Source organism: Chiloscyllium plagiosum, chromosome 15, assembly GCF_004010195.1.
Source record: "Chiloscyllium plagiosum isolate BGI_BamShark_2017 chromosome 15, ASM401019v2, whole genome shotgun sequence".
NCBI lineage: Eukaryota > Metazoa > Chordata > Chondrichthyes > Orectolobiformes > Hemiscylliidae > Chiloscyllium > Chiloscyllium plagiosum.
The window spans coordinates 41763887-41781038 of record NC_057724.1 but is presented as its reverse complement, the minus strand read 5'-3'; the positions used below and the strand labels follow the sequence as shown (position 1 = coordinate 41781038).

The following is a 17152-nucleotide window of genomic DNA, read 5'->3' as shown; positions in this document are numbered from 1 at the left end:
TATCTTCCTTCCCACCTATCCGCTCCATCCTCCTCTCTGACCTATCACCTCGATCCCCACCCCCATTCCCCTATTGTACTCTTTGCTACCTTCTCCACAGCTGCACCTCTCCCCCTCATTTATCTCTCCACCGTGGAGGCTCCCTGCCTCTATTCCTGATGAAGGACTTTTGCCAGAAATACTGATTCTCCTGCTCCTCAGATGCTGCCTGACCTGCTGTGCTTTTCCAGCACCACTCTAATCTAGACTCCATGTACACTACATCCACTACTCTGTATTCATCGATGTTTTTTGTCACATCCTCAAAGGATTCAAGAAGGCTTTTGAGACATGACCTTCCCCTCACAAAACCATGCTGACTATCTCTAACTATGGTTTTCCAAGGAAGCACACATCCTGCCTCTCAGATTCCTCTTAAGTAATTTGCCCACCACAGAATAAGACTGACTTATCTGTAATTCTGAGGATTATCCCTATCCCCTTTCTTGAACAAGGAAATAACATTTGCCACTCTCCAATCATCCGGAACTACTCCCATTGTTCAGTAAAAAATTCCTTTTTTGTCCCACTTATCTACAACATACACTCTCACATTGTCTAGTCTTCAGTGAATTTTTTCACCTCTGAGTTGCATTGATCTCCTACATCTGGAGACAAAATATAAATATACCCTAAGAGCATAAATACATAGAGGGATGGAAGAATAGAAAAAAATAGGTTACAGATCTCCAAAAGTATGATTTCTGGCACTGAAAGCAATAATTGTCTGGATATAACTCATAACGGTGTTGAATTAAAAGCATGTATCTGTATCACACATATTACAAACAAAATTAAAAGTCACATGGACTTTTAAATTAATTAAGGAAAACCATTAGAGATTCTTTGAAAGTAAATTGTGGTTAAATGAATTAATTGAGTTTTTAAATCAGATTAAATTGAGGATTGGTGAGTATAATACAGTTAATGTGAAGAGTATGGATTTCCAACAAGTGTTTGATAAAGTGCCGCATAATATACTAGCAAACTTGAAACACTTAGTGAAAAGATGAGTCCTGGTTAGAATTTTGAAATACTTTGAGAAAGTAAACAGTTATCCAGTGTTTATCATCTATATGCCATAGTTCTTAAGTATGTATTCTCTATGCCATTGTTACCAGCGCGTAACTCCTATATTCTAACTACCAACTTTCTATTCTCTACCTTTCAGTTGCACAGCGTGTACTCACAGATGGTTATTTTCTAATGGGTCCTCTATTTCTCACTGTTTAATTGGGTTGAGGATTTGAGTGACAGTGAAATGCAGGGGGTGGTCATGTATCAAGCAGGAAGTTATTGAGATTGTGTTGGTTGACCATAGAGAGGTTATGGGTCATTAAGTACAATGGTGGGTTGTCACTATGAGAGATTGGACTCTGTGATAGTACTTCAGATAGTGGTTCATTTTACAATTAACCAAGAGTTAGAGTTATTAAATCCCTATAACATTTATAGCTAATTAGTAAACTGAGTTGGAATGCTCCAGTCTGTGGCTGTATCTTAGGATTGGCAACGTAACCAGTGAAACTCAGATGTCGGCTAATTGCCCATTGAGGTTTTTGCTTCAAAACCACCAATCCATTCCTATGAAGACCAATAGTCAGCTGAGACTTTCAATGTGCTCAATTTGGGATAAATTTGAACACAGTTCAAGAGTCTCACAGTGCCCAATAAATTTAATATCAAGTAAATAAATAAATTGTGAGCAAATTTATAACTTGTAAGTAACTTACCATAAACAGAAGCAGGTAGCTAAAGATAATTGCTGTTAATATTAAGAGAATCACTGACCAGTCTAACCACCGATGCATCTTTGCAAATAAATGCCTGTAATGGAAGAGGAAGAGATTATTCCTTGAATAACCTATCTTTCAGGTGTGATGCTCATCTTGTACTTGCTAACTGTTTTAGGTGATTTCAATTTGGGTAGGGAAGAGGTCAAATACCTCTATCCAAGGCCCTTAGGAGCCTTCCACATCCATCAAAGTTTTACTTGCACATCCACTAATATCATTTATTGTATCTGTTGCTCCCGATGCGGTCTCCTCTACATTGGGGAGACTGGGTACCTCCTAGCAGAGCCTTTAGGGAACATCTCAGGGCATCAATGTGGACTTCAACAGTTTCCTCATTTCCCCTTCCCCCACCTCACCCTAGTTCCAAACTTCCAGCTCAGCACTGTCCCCATGAGTAGGATATCTGGTCGGCATGGATGAGTTGGACCAAAGGGTCTGTTTTCATGCTGTATATCTCTATGACTCTATGACTCTAGTGCTCAATCATCTCCTGTAATTGTATTTTATTCCTTAGGCAGGCCCATAAGTATCAATTTGGAAGAGGTATCTTGTACAAATTCCGCCTGTTTTGAGATGCAAGCCTGGAAACAAGAATTCTGAAGGATTAGATCAGGGAGAACGTAACAAAATCAACTAGAATATTATTATTCAGAGGATGTGGGGAGGGTGTCACTCGTATAAATCTAGGGGAACAAGAAAGTATGCCAGAATGTTAGTTTGTAAATATTTATTTGCACGAATATTCATATCACATCAATATTCATTTGTGCAATGTGAGCATCTCCAGCAAGTCCTTCATAGATAATGCAACCATGATGGACTTGTGCACTCAAGTCAGGTCTTTGAGCTGCTGCTGTCTATGTGATTATGTACAGCCACATTTACTGTGAATTATTTTCTTAGACGTCTGCTGTTGTTCCTCAACCGCCTTGGCTACTAAACTCCTTAAACTCCCTTCTCAGTCCACTCCAGCAAACTGTGCCCTCATTCCTTTGTAACTACCCTTATTTAACTTTAGCAAGATTGTTTCTGATCCAGATTCCTTCCGCTCAAACTGAATGCTAAACCTATCAGACTATGATTGATTTTTGCCAAGTGGATATTTTACACTGAAAGAATTTATTAAACCTGCCTCATTACAAAATAGCCTGATCTCTGGTTGGATCCACAACTATTAGTATAAGACCACAAGATGTAAGAACAGAATTCAGGCCATTCGGCCCATCAAGTCTGCTCCTGCATTCAATCATGGCTGCTAAGTGTCTCAACTCCATTCTTCCATTTTCTCTCCCTAATCCTTGATTCCCTTGATAGTCAAGACTCTATCTATCTCAGTCTTCAATGACCTGGCCTCCACAGGGTCCTGTGGCAATGAATTCCATAGATTCACCACTCTCTGGTTGAAGAAGTTTCTCTTTATCTCCATTCTAAAAAATCTTCCCTTTACTCTAAGACTGTGCCCTTGAGTCCTCATCTCTCCTGCCAATGGAAACATCTACTCCATCCAGGCCATCCTGTATTCTGTAAGTTTCAATTAAATCCCCCCTCATCCACCAAACTCCATTGAATATACACCCAGAGTCCTCAAACATTCCTCATATGTTAAGCTTTTCATTCCTGGGACCATTCTCGTGAACCTTCTCTGAACGTATTCCAGGGCCATTATATCCTTCCTGAGATACAGGGCCCAAAACTGCACACAATACTCCAAATGTGGTCTGACCAGAGCCTTAGACCCTCAGAAGTACATTCCTGCTTTTATTCTGTCCTGCGCACTATCCTGAGCATACTATAAATTCTTCATAAGATTAAAGTTGCTCATGATTAATGTACAGGTTTATTTTTTAATATGACCTCATTATCTCCTCATTTATTCACTGCCCCACCATATAGCTACGATCAGGAGGGCCAAAAGACAACTCCTATCACTGCTTTCTTTCTTTTTTTTCTGACCTCCACTCTTACGGATTGTACCAATCCAAGATTATTTCCCTTGATTTTGTATTTATTCCACGTAATGGTAACAATGCTAACCAGCCTTTCCTTCTTGCCTGTCCTTTCAAAAATACACATACCCTGAATATTTAGTTCTCAGCTTTGATCTCCTTGTAAACATGTCTCTGTAATGGTTGTAAGATCACAGTCATTAACTTGTATTTGTTAACTCATTTATTCCATTGCTATGCACATTCAAGTAAAGAGCTAGAACCACGGACAGGAAGTTGGCTGAGTGGGAGGAAAACAGAGAATGATGTAATGAACTGTTGTCTTTTTGGACGGGAAGAAGGTTCCCAGAAGTTGGTATAATCACCAGCCTTTCTTGATAGTTATTCATCAACTAGACTTAGGTGTAAAAGCACAGTTTCATAATTTGTATATGACTCAGAGTTTGGGAATCTTGTGACCTTTGAGGAAGACTATAATAAACTTCCTTAAAGGTGTAAAGGACAAGACATGACAGATGAAATTTACCGAGGGAAATGGGAAGTGGTACAGTTTGGAAGGAAAAATAAGGAGAAAGTAAATATAAGATAAAAAAGGTACAGGGAGTAAAATACCTGGGCATATGTATGCACAAATTGTTGAAGATAGCACAGCAGGTTGAAAAAGTGTTTAAAAAGGCATACTGAATCCTGGTCTTTATAAATACAGGAATATAATCAAAATCAAGGAAGTTATGATGCACCTCTAGAAAACTTTGATTTAGCTTTTGATGAATTGTGTCAAAGTCTGGGCAGTGCTGTTTGAAAAGTATGAGGGTTTTAGATAGAGTACAGAAAAGAATTAGGAGAATCGATCCAGGAATGAGGGACTTTAATGGTAGATTGGAGAAGCTGCATTTGTCTTCCTTAAGGCGTGGTCAGAGGTGATTTGATAGATGTGTTCAAATTCAAGGCGGTGTCTAAACAAAGCACATCTGTAATTAGCCATTGTCCATCGGGGAGTATTGGCATAGCTTTTTTCTTCAGAGAGACAGAAATGGTTATAGTTTGAGTGGCAATCCTCCACATCAAATATGGCAGACCAGGAATCTCTCCTACTTTTACCACCTGCCATGGAAGAATTAACATTATAGTTCTGAAAAAGCACGGCCAGTAAGGCAGCATCCGAAGAGCAGGAGAATTGATGTTTCAAGCATAAGCCCTTCATCAGGAATTCCTGATGCTCGAAATGTCAATTCTCCCTCGGATCCTGCCTGACCTTCTGTGGTTTTCCAGCACCACACTCTTTGACTCTGATCTCCAGTATCTGCAGTCCTCACTTTATATCCCTATCAACCTGGTTAGCCATATCTTAGATATTCCTTCAATGTCTAACAAGTCCTGCAGTGATACTTGAACAAACACTTCAAGTTTAAGAGGCATGGGTATCATTTACTGAACGGGCATAAGCCCTTCCTGAAGAAGGGCTTATGCGCGAAACGTCGATTCTCCTGTTCCCTGGATGCTGCCTGACCTGCTGCGCTTTTCCAGCAACACATTTTCAGCTATCATTTACTGAACCACAAGACCCTCACCTTGGCATAATATATACAAAACAAACTATTCCTGTAGGTGAATGGGTCAAGAACCAGAAGAAACTGACATAAAGTGATGGACAAAACAATCAATAATAAAGAGGTGAAACTTCTTATAAAGTAAAGTGTCAGTATCTGGAAAGCACTTCCCAAGTGTGTGATGGTGGTGGATACAATTAAGGTTGTTTCAAAAGGGAGTGGGATACGCATTTGAAAAGAAACATTTGCAGGGCTTTGGTGAATTCATTGAATTGTGAATGAGTTGAGTTGCTCTGGGACACTGAATGGCATAGACAAGAGGGACTGTGTGCAATAGCGATTCTATAATTCTAAATTTTACAATCTATAGTTTCTGTCATGATCTAAAAAGTGTATTCATTCTACTGCCTTTCAAAATTAAACAAATTACGTAGAAGCATGGGATAGCCAAACATTATGCTAAAAAGTTTTGGATTGGCCCTGGCCTCATGATAAATATCCAAGTTTCTGTTCATAAAAATGCACTCCACCTAGCTGGGAGTGAAGACTCAATTACAAGAATAATCTTTAGTGCTGAGCAGGAGAAAAAAAATCTAAGGTAAAAATTCAAAAACACAAGATGTATTTAATGAACAGAATGGAAGGTTAAATATTAGAAGGATGCTGTAAACATTTCATACTTACTCATTTAAGTTGCTGTAGTCATTGCGCAGTGCCCACCAACAGTAAAACCAGAAAACACAGATGCCAAAGGCACAGCACAAGATCAGACACCAGATACATGTGCTCTGTAATGATAGGACAGGTACTATTATACAAAGGAAAGATGATTCTATTACACACTGAAAGTCATGACATAAGGGCCTAGATTTTTGCCACGATTCTCTTAAAGTGAAAAATTTGGATTGACAATTCGAGGAGCATCTCAGTACTTGAACTTGGAACTTTGAGATTTTTATGTTCTACAGCAGAGAATGATGCAAGCCCTCACAAATCAGCTGACAAGCTTGGTCCTCATGATGTCATGTGAACATGGACTTCAGCATGTCATCCTTATTAACACTGGTAAGAATCCCTTCATGATTTTAGCATTCTTTTTGAATAATGTAGTGTACAAAAACATAGCAACTCATGCATAAGTTTAAGTAAATAAATTCAAGAAGTGCTCAAATGTGATATATATGTTATGGGAAGTATACTAATGGTGAATGGATTAATGGTCTAGGTGAGATACTAACCTTTGCTTTTGCAACTCCTATGGAGGGCCCTCAATGTTGCCTCTGAGGAGGATAAGGCAGTCGATACAGCAATGAGAATTGTGATGTCCTGCCTCATTGTGTATGCACCTACTAGGAATCATGTTTAAACTGTGCAACTCTGCCTAGGCACCAGTATCGTTCGAGCAAAAGATCTCTGGTGATTTCACTGGGAAGGTTTAAGGAGATGAGGGTATTGAGAAGCCATTGGTACCTTTACCCTCCTCAGATAACTTCCTTAGCCTTGAGCTGACCTACATAGAGTTAAAGGGGCGAGCTGCTAGTATCCATCCCAGCAATCACTGGGTTAACAAGGTGACCTGTAAAAGGTACACAACCCCTGATGAATTCCATGAATGTCAGGACTTCTACCTATTCCAATGACTTTAATTAATCTCTCATGGTCTGACTGAATGGAATTGAGCCCTGGCGCAATGAGGAGCTCTTCATGCTATTAGACCTTTCCATTCACAGTGCCAGAACACCCAGTGCCTTAGAAACTCTACCAATTACCTACATATCTGTTGCTGACTAGAAAAATACTGAGCCCTAAAAGGTGATCCCTGAGGCTCCATGTTTCTCCTTATCATTGACATGTTACTCCCTTCTCTGAAGGGGATTTCAGGCATGTCCTCCTGCACTCTGGTGTTGTGGTGTCACCCAGTGCACTAATATTATTTGTGCAATATCGCCCTGATGTGTTGTTATCTGAGTTGGGAAACTGTAGGCTAATAAAATGTGACACTGCCTCCTCAGACATCCCTTTCACTTCCCGGTCCCTGAAGAATGATCCTGGCTCATTGTGAGGGATGGGAGATGTTAACAAGTTATTTAACAAGCAATAATCCCAATCAATTAGCATCTTGCCACTTCCTAGTGAGAATCTTGCAACATTGCTTGTGAAAAGCATGAAAGATTGTGGGCATTGCTCGTAATGTCATGATGAGCCTCACCACACTTGTTACCTGATTCTGCCACACTCCTCACTCCGTGTCATTTAGATCCCTCTAAAGTTCCTCCTGGGATGTCTACAGTTCTCTCAATAGGGGCAATTGTTTCCCAGGCCAGAGATTTAGAGATAATAAGTTTCAGTATCTATTTGAGAAATCACAAGTATGCCACATTGTTGTGGGAATTAGTTACTCATTTGGGCTGGATAGCTGGTTTGTGATGTTGAGTATCAGAGACATAGAGATGTACAGCACAGAAACAGCCCCTTCAGTCCAACTCGTCCATGCTGACCAGATATCCCAACCCAATCTAGCCCCACCTGTCAGCATCCAGCCCATATCCCTCCAAACCCTTCCTATTCATATACCCTTACAGATGCCTTTTAAATTCTGCAGTTGTACCAGCCTCCACCACTTCCTTTGGCAGGTCATTCCATGCACATACCACCCTCTGCGTGAAAAAGTTGCCCCTTAGGTCTCTTATATCTTTCCCCTCTCACTCTAAACCTTTGCCCTGTAGTTCTGGACTTCCCCATCACATAAAAGAGACGTTATTTATTTATCATATCCATGCCCCTCATAATTTTATAAACCTCTGTAAAGTCACCTCTCAGCCTCCGACACTCCAGGGAAAACAGCCCCAGCTTGTTCAACCTCTCCCTATAGCTCAAATCCTCCAACCCTGGCAACATCCTTGTAAATCTTTTCTGAATCCTTTCAAGTTTCACAACATCCTTCTGATAGGAAGGAGAACAGAATTGCACACAATATTCCAACAGTGGCCTAACCAATGTCCTGTACAGCCGCAACATGACCTCCCAACTCCTGTACTCAATATTTTGACCAATAAAGGAAAGCATACTAAACGTCTTCTTCACTATCCTATCTACCTGTGACTCCACTTTCAAGGAGCTATGAACCTGCACTCTAAGGTCTCTTTGTTCAGCAACACTTCCTAGAACCTTACCAAAACTCCTGCTAAGATTTGCTTTCCCAAAATGCAGCACCTCACATTTATCTGAATTAAACTCCATCTGCTACTTCTCAGCCCATTGGCCCTTCTGATCAAGATCCTGTTGTAATCTGAGGTAGCCCTCTTTGCTGTCCATTGCACCTCCAATTTTGGTGTCATCTGCAAACTTACTAACTGTACCTCTTATGCTCGCATCCAAATCATTTATATAAATGATGAAAAGTAGTGGACCCAGCACAGATCCTTGTGGCACTCCACTAGTCACAGGTCTCCAGTCTGAAAAGTAACCCTCCACCACCACCCTCTGTCTTCTACCTTTGAACCAGTTCTGTATCCAAATGGCTAATTCTCCCTGTATTCCATGAGATCTAACCATGCTAACCAATTTCCCATGGTGAATCTCATTGAATGCCTTACTGAAGTCCATATAGATCACATCCACCACTCTGCCCTCATCAATACTCTTTGTTACATCTTCAAAAAACTCAATCAATTTTTGTGAGACATGATTTCCCACACACAAAGCCATGCTGACTATCCCTAATTAGTCCTTGCCTTTCCAAATACATGTACATCCTGTCCCTCAAAATTCCCTCCAACAACTTGCCCACCACTGACATCAGGCTCACTGGTCTATAGTTCCCTGGCTCATCCTTGCTACCCTTCTTAAACAGTTGCACCAGGTTAGCCAACCTCCAATCTTCCAGCACCTCCCTTGTGACTATCGATGATACAAATATCGTAGTAAGGAGCCCAGCAATCACTTCACTACATTCTCACAGAATTCGAGAGTGCACCTGATCAGGTCCTGAGGAATTATCCTGAGAAGGTCCTGAGAATTTATGTGTTTCAAGACACCCAGTGCATCCTCCTCTGTAATATGGACATTTTTCAAGATGTCACCACCTATTTCCCGACATTTGATATCTTCCTTGTCCTTTTCCACAGTAAACATTGATGCAAAATACTCATTTAGTATCTCCCCCATCTCCTGTGGCTCAATACAAAGGCCGCCTTGCTGATCTTTGAGGGGCTCTATTCTCTCCCTTGTTACCTTTTTGTCCTTAATATACTTGTAAAAATGCTTTGGATTCTCCTTAACTCTATTTGCCATAGCTTTCTCATGATCCCTTTTTGCCCTCCTGACTTCCCTCTTAAGTATACTCCTACTGCCTTTATACTCTTCTAAGGATTAATTTGATCTGTCTTGCCTATACCTGACATATTCTTCCTTCTTTTTCTTAACCAAACCCTCAACTTCTTTTGTCATCCAGTATTCCCTACACCTACCAGCCTTTCCTTTCACCTTAACAGGAATATATGATGTTGTGGCCATTTCGGAGACATGGAAAGAGGAGGAATGAATGTTGCAGGTTCCAGGATTTAGATCTTCCATTAAGAACAGAGAAGGCAGTAAAGAAGGCAGTAAAGAAGTAAAGTATGTCCTTGTTAGTCAAGGACAGTAAAACGGTGGCTAAAAGAACTTTTGACGATGTCTCGTCTACTGAGGTGGTATACAACTTTACAAAATGCTAGTGTGGCCACATTTGGAATATTGTGTACAGTCCTGGTCACCCCATTGCAGGAAGGATGTGGAAGCATTGGAAAAGATGCAGAGGAGATTTACCAGGATGTTGCCTGATCTGCAGGGAAGGTCTTATGAGGAACGGTTGAGAGACTTGGGTCTGTTCTCATTGGAGAGAAGAAGGCTAAGAGGGGATTTGATAGAGACATACAAAATAATCAGAGAATTAGATAGGGTAGACAGTGAAAGTCTTTTTCCTAGGATGATGATGTCAGCTTGTACAAGGGGGCATAGCTACAAATTGAGGGTTGATAAATTTAAGACAGATATCAGAGGCAGGTTCTTTACTCAGAGAGTGGTAAGGGTGTGGAATGCCCTGCCTGTCAATGTAGTTAACTCAGCCACATTAGGGACATTTAAACAGTGCTTGCATAAGCACATTGGGTGATGATGGAAAAGAGTAGGGGGGTGGGCTTAGATTAGTTCACAGGTTGGCGCAACATCGAGAGCCAAAGGGCCTGTTCTGCACTGTATTGTTCTATGTTCTATGTTCTATACTGTCTCTGGACTCTTGTTATCTCATTTCTGAAAGCTTCCCATTTTCCAGCCATCCCCTTACCTGTGAACATCTGCCCCCAGTCAGCTTTTGAAAGTTCTTGCCTAGAAACATAGATGATACTTGGAAGTAGCTGGAAGCAGTTTCAGTTTCAGTGGGCTACCAGAAACCAACGGTACTTTTTGATATGGAGTCATTAGTTTGAGCTGGGGAATTTTTAATTGTGAAATGATTAAGGAGAGCTTAAGAAATTGCTTAGTTGGATGCTACTGGAAGAAACGCAAGAAATCAGAGTAATTAGAAAAGCACAAACATTGAGGAAAAATAACTCTTGAGAGCTCTGGCACATCATAATTTAAATCTCAGATCAAGTAAAGAAGTCCTCAAGATGTCTCCTTAGATGGAAATACAAGTAGAACAAATCATATTTCCAAAATATAATTGCCTTTGTAATATTTCTCTATTTAATTCTTGTCAAGCAAAAAAAAAATGCTTTTGGTTTAAAATGAAGAATCTTGTGGTATAACTCTTCTAGTTAACAACTGGAAATCTGAACATTCTTTTCAACATTGCTTATCCCTATCAAGATCATAACAGAGCTCCCTGACGCAGTATGGGGTAAATTACATAAAATGGCAAAAGCTATCCAATTTACTTGCACTGGTATGGTTCAGAGCTTTGAGTGGCAAAGATCCTCCATTGAGACAGTGAGAAATCAAACAACAATTCATCACTCGGCACATGCAGGAATTGTGCTGTGCATTCACAGGATGCAAGCCAAATAATGAAACCTGGGCCAATCAGTCATACAACTTAAAAAAAAGTAAGAAGTGAAATACCAGGTGCATTCATATAAAATAAACTTTATTGACAACATGGACAACAGTCTCACAAAGCAAAATGCCCAGTCATTGTAGAATGTGTTTGATTTTACTAATACTGAAATCATTGGGGGATAAAGGGATATAGGGGGACCTATAACAGGCTGGTGATCTATCCCATCAGACTTCATCTCGGCAGTAAAGATTAGCCGTATTTTGTTTAAGAAGCAACCCATGGAAATGCAGAAATGGGAGCACTGTTCTGAGCAACATGGGTTTTTTTGTTATTTTTAAGGCTTGTGTATGTGACTGCACTTCAAGCACAATGAAGCTTCTGTTCCCTTTCAAGTTCCAGTTACATAGCAGAAAGAAACTCCATTTGTTTATTTGACTATATTTCTTTTCTTTTCATTTTGGTTGCATATTTCCCCAGTACATACTTTATTCTTATCCCCTAATGGACAAGATCAGTCTAACTATTAGAATTAAACAAAGTTTAGAAATTCAAAATGAAGGTAACAATTATTTAATTATACCACAGCAAAAAGACTATTAATAGTTTATGTTAAGATATAGTCATCTGCGTATACTCTACCTCATAACTGGCACATGATCAAGCATTTCAACAACAAAAGTTCACATGAGTAAGAACACACCCAAGACACAACATAAAACATTTTATAGACTTGTTTTCCAGTTAGAACACAGATAAAGCTCCACACGACTTGCCATGGCAAGCAATACGTACCACACCCCAATGATCACAACAATCAAAATGATTGAATTGAACTGAACCCAGGGGAGACTGCGCAGTTTTTTTTATATATGGTTTTTTTTTGCATTTCCGATATTTGTTTAATGTATCAATTGCAATTCAACCTCAAATCGAAATAAAATCCTGCAATTCAACCTCAAATTCATATAAAACCCTCCCAATTTGAGTCAGTAGAAAAATGAAGCCTGACCTGAGAGCTGATCAACCTGCGAAATATAACCAACTTGTAATTTAAAGGACATGTGTTGGTTATAAAGTATTAAGTACAAAATTATTATTCAGTATTATTTGAAAGATCCCAGTCAGATAATCTGTCAACTTGTCTTCATAATTTACGACTCAAAGACCTAATGTTATCCCAATCGTGTTTCATCATTGATACATTTCTAGCCCTGGCAGAGCTCAGTGCTTACTTATTTTAAATACTTATGGCATTTTACTCATTTTCAAGTGTGACACTGCACACAGGAATTTTGCAGTGAAACTGGTTACACTCTCAGGTCAGCCACAGCTGGATATAACATTGTCAAGACGTTGAAGACAATAAAACTGCAGATGCTGGAATCCAAAGGAGACAAACAGGAGGCTGGAAGAACACAGCAAGTCAGGCAACATCAGGAGGTGGAGAATCAACGTTTCAGGTATAACCCTTCTTCAGGAGGCTGGAAGAACACAGCAAGTCAGGCAACATCAGGAGGTGGAGAAGTCAACGTTTCAGGTATAACCCTTCTTCAGGAATAGGGGTGAGTGTAAGGGGAGCTGCAGATAAAGGGAGATGCAGAGCGGGTTTTGGGTGGGGAGAGGAGCGGAGTGGTGAGGTAGTGATAGGTGAATACAGTTAGAGGGTACGGCCTGGTTGGCTGATGGCAGGAATAAAACTGGTTGGTAGATGGAAGGAAGGGTCAATCATAGGAATGGGAGGGAGGAGGCAGGCCTGGAAGGGGAGTCGCAGTATGGGAAGGAATGTTATTTGAAATTGGAGAATTCAATGTTGAATCCTCTGGGCTGTAGGCTGTCCAGGTAGTAGGTGAGGTGCTGTTCCTCCAATTTGCGGTCTGATTCACTGTGGCAATGGAGGAGGCCAAGCATGGTCATGTTAGAAAGGGAATGGGAAGGGAAATTAAAATCGGTGGTGACTGGGAGGTCAGGTTGGCCCTTGTGGGCCCAGCTAAGATGCTTGGCGAAATGTGCCCTTCATTTACGTTTAGTCTAACTGATGTAGAGAAGACCACATTGGGAGCACCAGATACAGAAAATTTAGGTTGGAGGAGAAACGCTTGAACCTCTGTCTCGTCTGGAAGGACTGTTTGGGACCCTGGATGAAGTTCTCCAATTTCAAATAACCTCCCTTCCCATTTCCTGACTCCCTTTCCAGCCCCGCCTTCTCCCTTCCATTCCTCTGATTGACCCTTCCTTCCAGCTACCAACCGGATTCATTCCTCCCATTGACCAACCAGGCCATACCCTTTGCGAGTGTTCACCTACCATTCCCTCACTACTCCGGCACTCTCCTCACCCAAAACCCTCCCCCACTCCCCCATTTATCTACAGCTCCCCTTACCCCCACCCCAATCCTGAAGAATGGTGATACCTGAAACATTGGGTATCACCTCCTGATGCTGCCTGGTTTGCTGTGTACTTCCAGCCTCCTGCTTGTGTACATTGTCAATAAGTCAGCAAGAGCAGAAATTCATTGGTAAATAGTGGGTGAAATATAAAAAATGAGCTGTTGTCAAACTGAAATTTAACTTAGTTTCTTAAACTTTTTAGAAAGTTCATAAAGTTTTTGGGAGTTAACCACCAATCAACTACAAATGAGCTATATTGCATTAAAGAAAAGATATGGTCTGTAGAAATAACAAATTGGAGTTAAGGAGATGCTAATGTGAAGAGATTGATAGACAAGGAAGACTAATAGCAATTTTACCTCAAATCAAACCAGATTGAAGTACAACATAGAAATTAGATATTGAGTAATTACATTATCAAATTTAAAATGTTAATAACAAGCTAATAAATGAAAGCTAGAAATGGCAAAATTGGCTGTGTCATTTCAGTGATATGAACGTGTATACAAGCAGAGATATTCTGGTTTCTTGGTATTATTTCACCCCTGAACTATTTTCTGGAGACAAGAACTAGGGAAGACATGGTGCTGTGAAGCTTGCTCATGAAAGCAATTGGTAGCCAACTGAGCTTGTTAAAAGCCTGTGAAAATGTTTTGTCGGAGTCTGACTCCAAGAGGCACTAAGGAACAGTGCAGTTGGCTGGAGGTGGCCTCTGGGTGGAAGACCATCAGTGGTGTAGCACTCCAGGCAGGCTTTAAAACCTTACTGCTTGCCTGCTTTTAATTACAGCTGCAGCTCACTCTATGGAGATATTCCCCATTCTTCCTGCCTTCCTCACTCCACTCCCTCCCCTTTAATCTTCAAAGTGTTGGGTCGTGGGTGCCTTGATTATTTCTTCAATACTGGAGGACCACCCATTATGATGATCATGGCTAAGTGGTTTCTCCCAGGCATGGACTTTGACACTCTTTCTGATCCTGGTGTTGCCATTCTGAAGTTCCCAGGGAAAATCTTGCTCATAATTATAGCAAGTGACAAATTAGCAATGTATTAAGCATTATGACAAAGGTAGCATTAAAGAAGTTGGACAGATTTCTTGCCTGGATAAAAATTTTGCATACTAATGTATAGAACATAATAAACAAGGAGAAGAGCTGACAAGTTGAGGACCTGAGATAGCATTCAGTGTCACTGAGTGAAGTGGACCCTGTGGCACTCAATCTGGGCAGAGCCATATTAGAACATAGAGCACAGAACATAACAGCGCAGTACAGGCCTTCTGGCTCTCAATGTTGCGCTGCCCTGTGGAACTAATCTGATGCCCATCTATCCTACGCTATTCCATTTTCATCCATATGGTTTTTCAATGACCATTTAAATGCCCTTAAAGTTGGTAAGTCTACTGTTGCAGGCAGTGCATTCCATGCCCCTACTACTCTCTGAGTAAAGAAACTACCTCTGACATCTGTCCTATATCTATCACCTCTCAATTTAAAGCTATGCCCCCCGTGCTAGCCATCGCCATCCGAGAAATAAGGCTGTCATTTCCATCCCATCTAACCCTCTAATTATCTTGCATGTCTCAATTAAGTCACCTCTCAACCTTCTTCTCCCTAAAGAAAACAGCCTCAAGTCCCTCATAAGACCTTCCCTCAATACTAGGCAACATTCTATTAAGTCTCCTCTGAAACCTTTCCAAAGCTTCCCCATCCTTCCTATAATGTAGTGACCAGAAATGTATGCAATACTCTAAGTGCGGCCGTACCAGAGTTTTGTACAGCTGCAGCATGACCTCATGGCTCCGAAACTTAATCCCTCTACCAATAATAGTTAACACACTGTATGCCTTCTTCACAACCCGGCACGGTGGCAGAGTGGTTAGAACTGCTACCTCACAGCGCCAGAGACCCGGGTACAATTCCCGCCTCAGGCAACTGTCTGTGTGGAGTTTGCACATTCTACCTGTGTCTGCGTGGGTTTCCTCCGGGTGCTCTGGTTTCCTCCCACTGTCCAAAAATGTGCAGGTTAGGTGAATTGGCCATGCTAAATTGCCTATAATGTTAGGTGAAGGCGGGAGTATAGGGAAATGCGTATGGGTGGGTTGCTCTTTGGAGGGTTGGTGTGGACTTGTTGGGCCGAAGAGCCTGTTTCCACACTGTAAGTAATCTAATCTAAATCCTATCAACCTGGGTGGCAACTTTCAAGCATCTATGTACGTGGACACTGAGATCTGTCTGCTCATCTACACTACCAAGAACCTTACCATTAGCCCAGCACGCTGCATTCCTGTTGCTCCTACCAAAATTAATCACCTTACATGTTTCCACATTAAACTCCATTTGCCACCTCTCAGCCCAGCTCTGCAGCTTATCCATGTCCCTCTGTAACCAGCAACATCCTTAAGCATTACCCACAACTCCACTGAATTTAGTGTCAACTGCAAACTTACTAACCCATACTTCTATGCCCTCATTCAGGTCATTTATAAAAATGACAAATAGCAGTGGTCCTTGTGGTACACCACTGGTAACTGAACTCCAGGATGAACATTTCCTATCAATCAGCACCCCCTATCTTTTTTCAGCTAGCCAATTTCTGATCCAAACCACTAAATCATCCTTAATCCCGTGCCTCCACATTTTGTGCAATAGCCTACCATGGGGAACCCTATCAAACACTTTACTGAAATCCATATACACATCAACTGCTTTACCCTCATGATTTGTTTGGTCACCATCTCAAAGAACTCAGTAAGGTTTGTGAGACACAACTTACCCTTCACAAAACCGTATTGACTATCTCTAATCAACTTATTCCTCTCTAGATGATTACAGAGGAACCTCGATTATCTGAATACCAATTATCTGAAAATCGGATTATCCGAAGGGGATCTCGAGGTCCAAACAGAAACATTACATCAATGGCGTGTTTCCAGCACTGATCGCGTCTTTTGTTTACAGTGATTAAACAGACACCGTCTCCAAGAGACTGACCCCCTGCCCTCTCTCTATCCCCACAGTTGCCCTGGAGCTCTACATAGGGTGTACCCTCAACGCACCCCCCCACCCTTCCCCAGATAATCTCTTCAACATTGTCCTATCCTGTACAGGGTAAATGTGGAACCTGTCAAAAAGTTACGGTAAAAAGTTGTGTGTGTGTATGTGTGTGTGTGTGTGGGGCTGTGTGTGCTATTTGGAGACTCATCACACAAAGACAGTATCAGCAGTCTTGTTGGTGTACAGTCCGGCTGCCCCGGAGAGGGGGAGGGGATGGAAGGGGGGTGGGGGTGGTGTTGGATGGTGTTGGGGGCGGGTGGAGGGTGAAGTTGGACAGTGTTGGGGATTGGAGGTTGAGGGCGGTGTTGGATGGTGCTGGGGCGTGGAAGGGCAGAGTTGGA

At 41.3% G+C, this 17152-nt stretch overlaps 1 protein-coding gene across 1 annotated transcript in view; it reads right to left on the bottom strand.

Moving 5' to 3' along the window:
* The window catches only part of gdpd2 (glycerophosphodiester phosphodiesterase domain containing 2), a 104231-nt gene that overhangs the window by 79958 nt on the left and 7121 nt on the right, over positions 1 to 17152 (bottom strand). The window contains exons 2-3 of the mRNA XM_043704773.1: positions 6016 to 6119; positions 1773 to 1866 (exon numbers count right to left, since the gene is read on the bottom strand). Coding sequence (XP_043560708.1) covers positions 1773 to 1866; positions 6016 to 6119 — 198 coding nt within the window. The remainder of the gene's footprint in view (positions 1 to 1772; positions 1867 to 6015; positions 6120 to 17152) is intronic.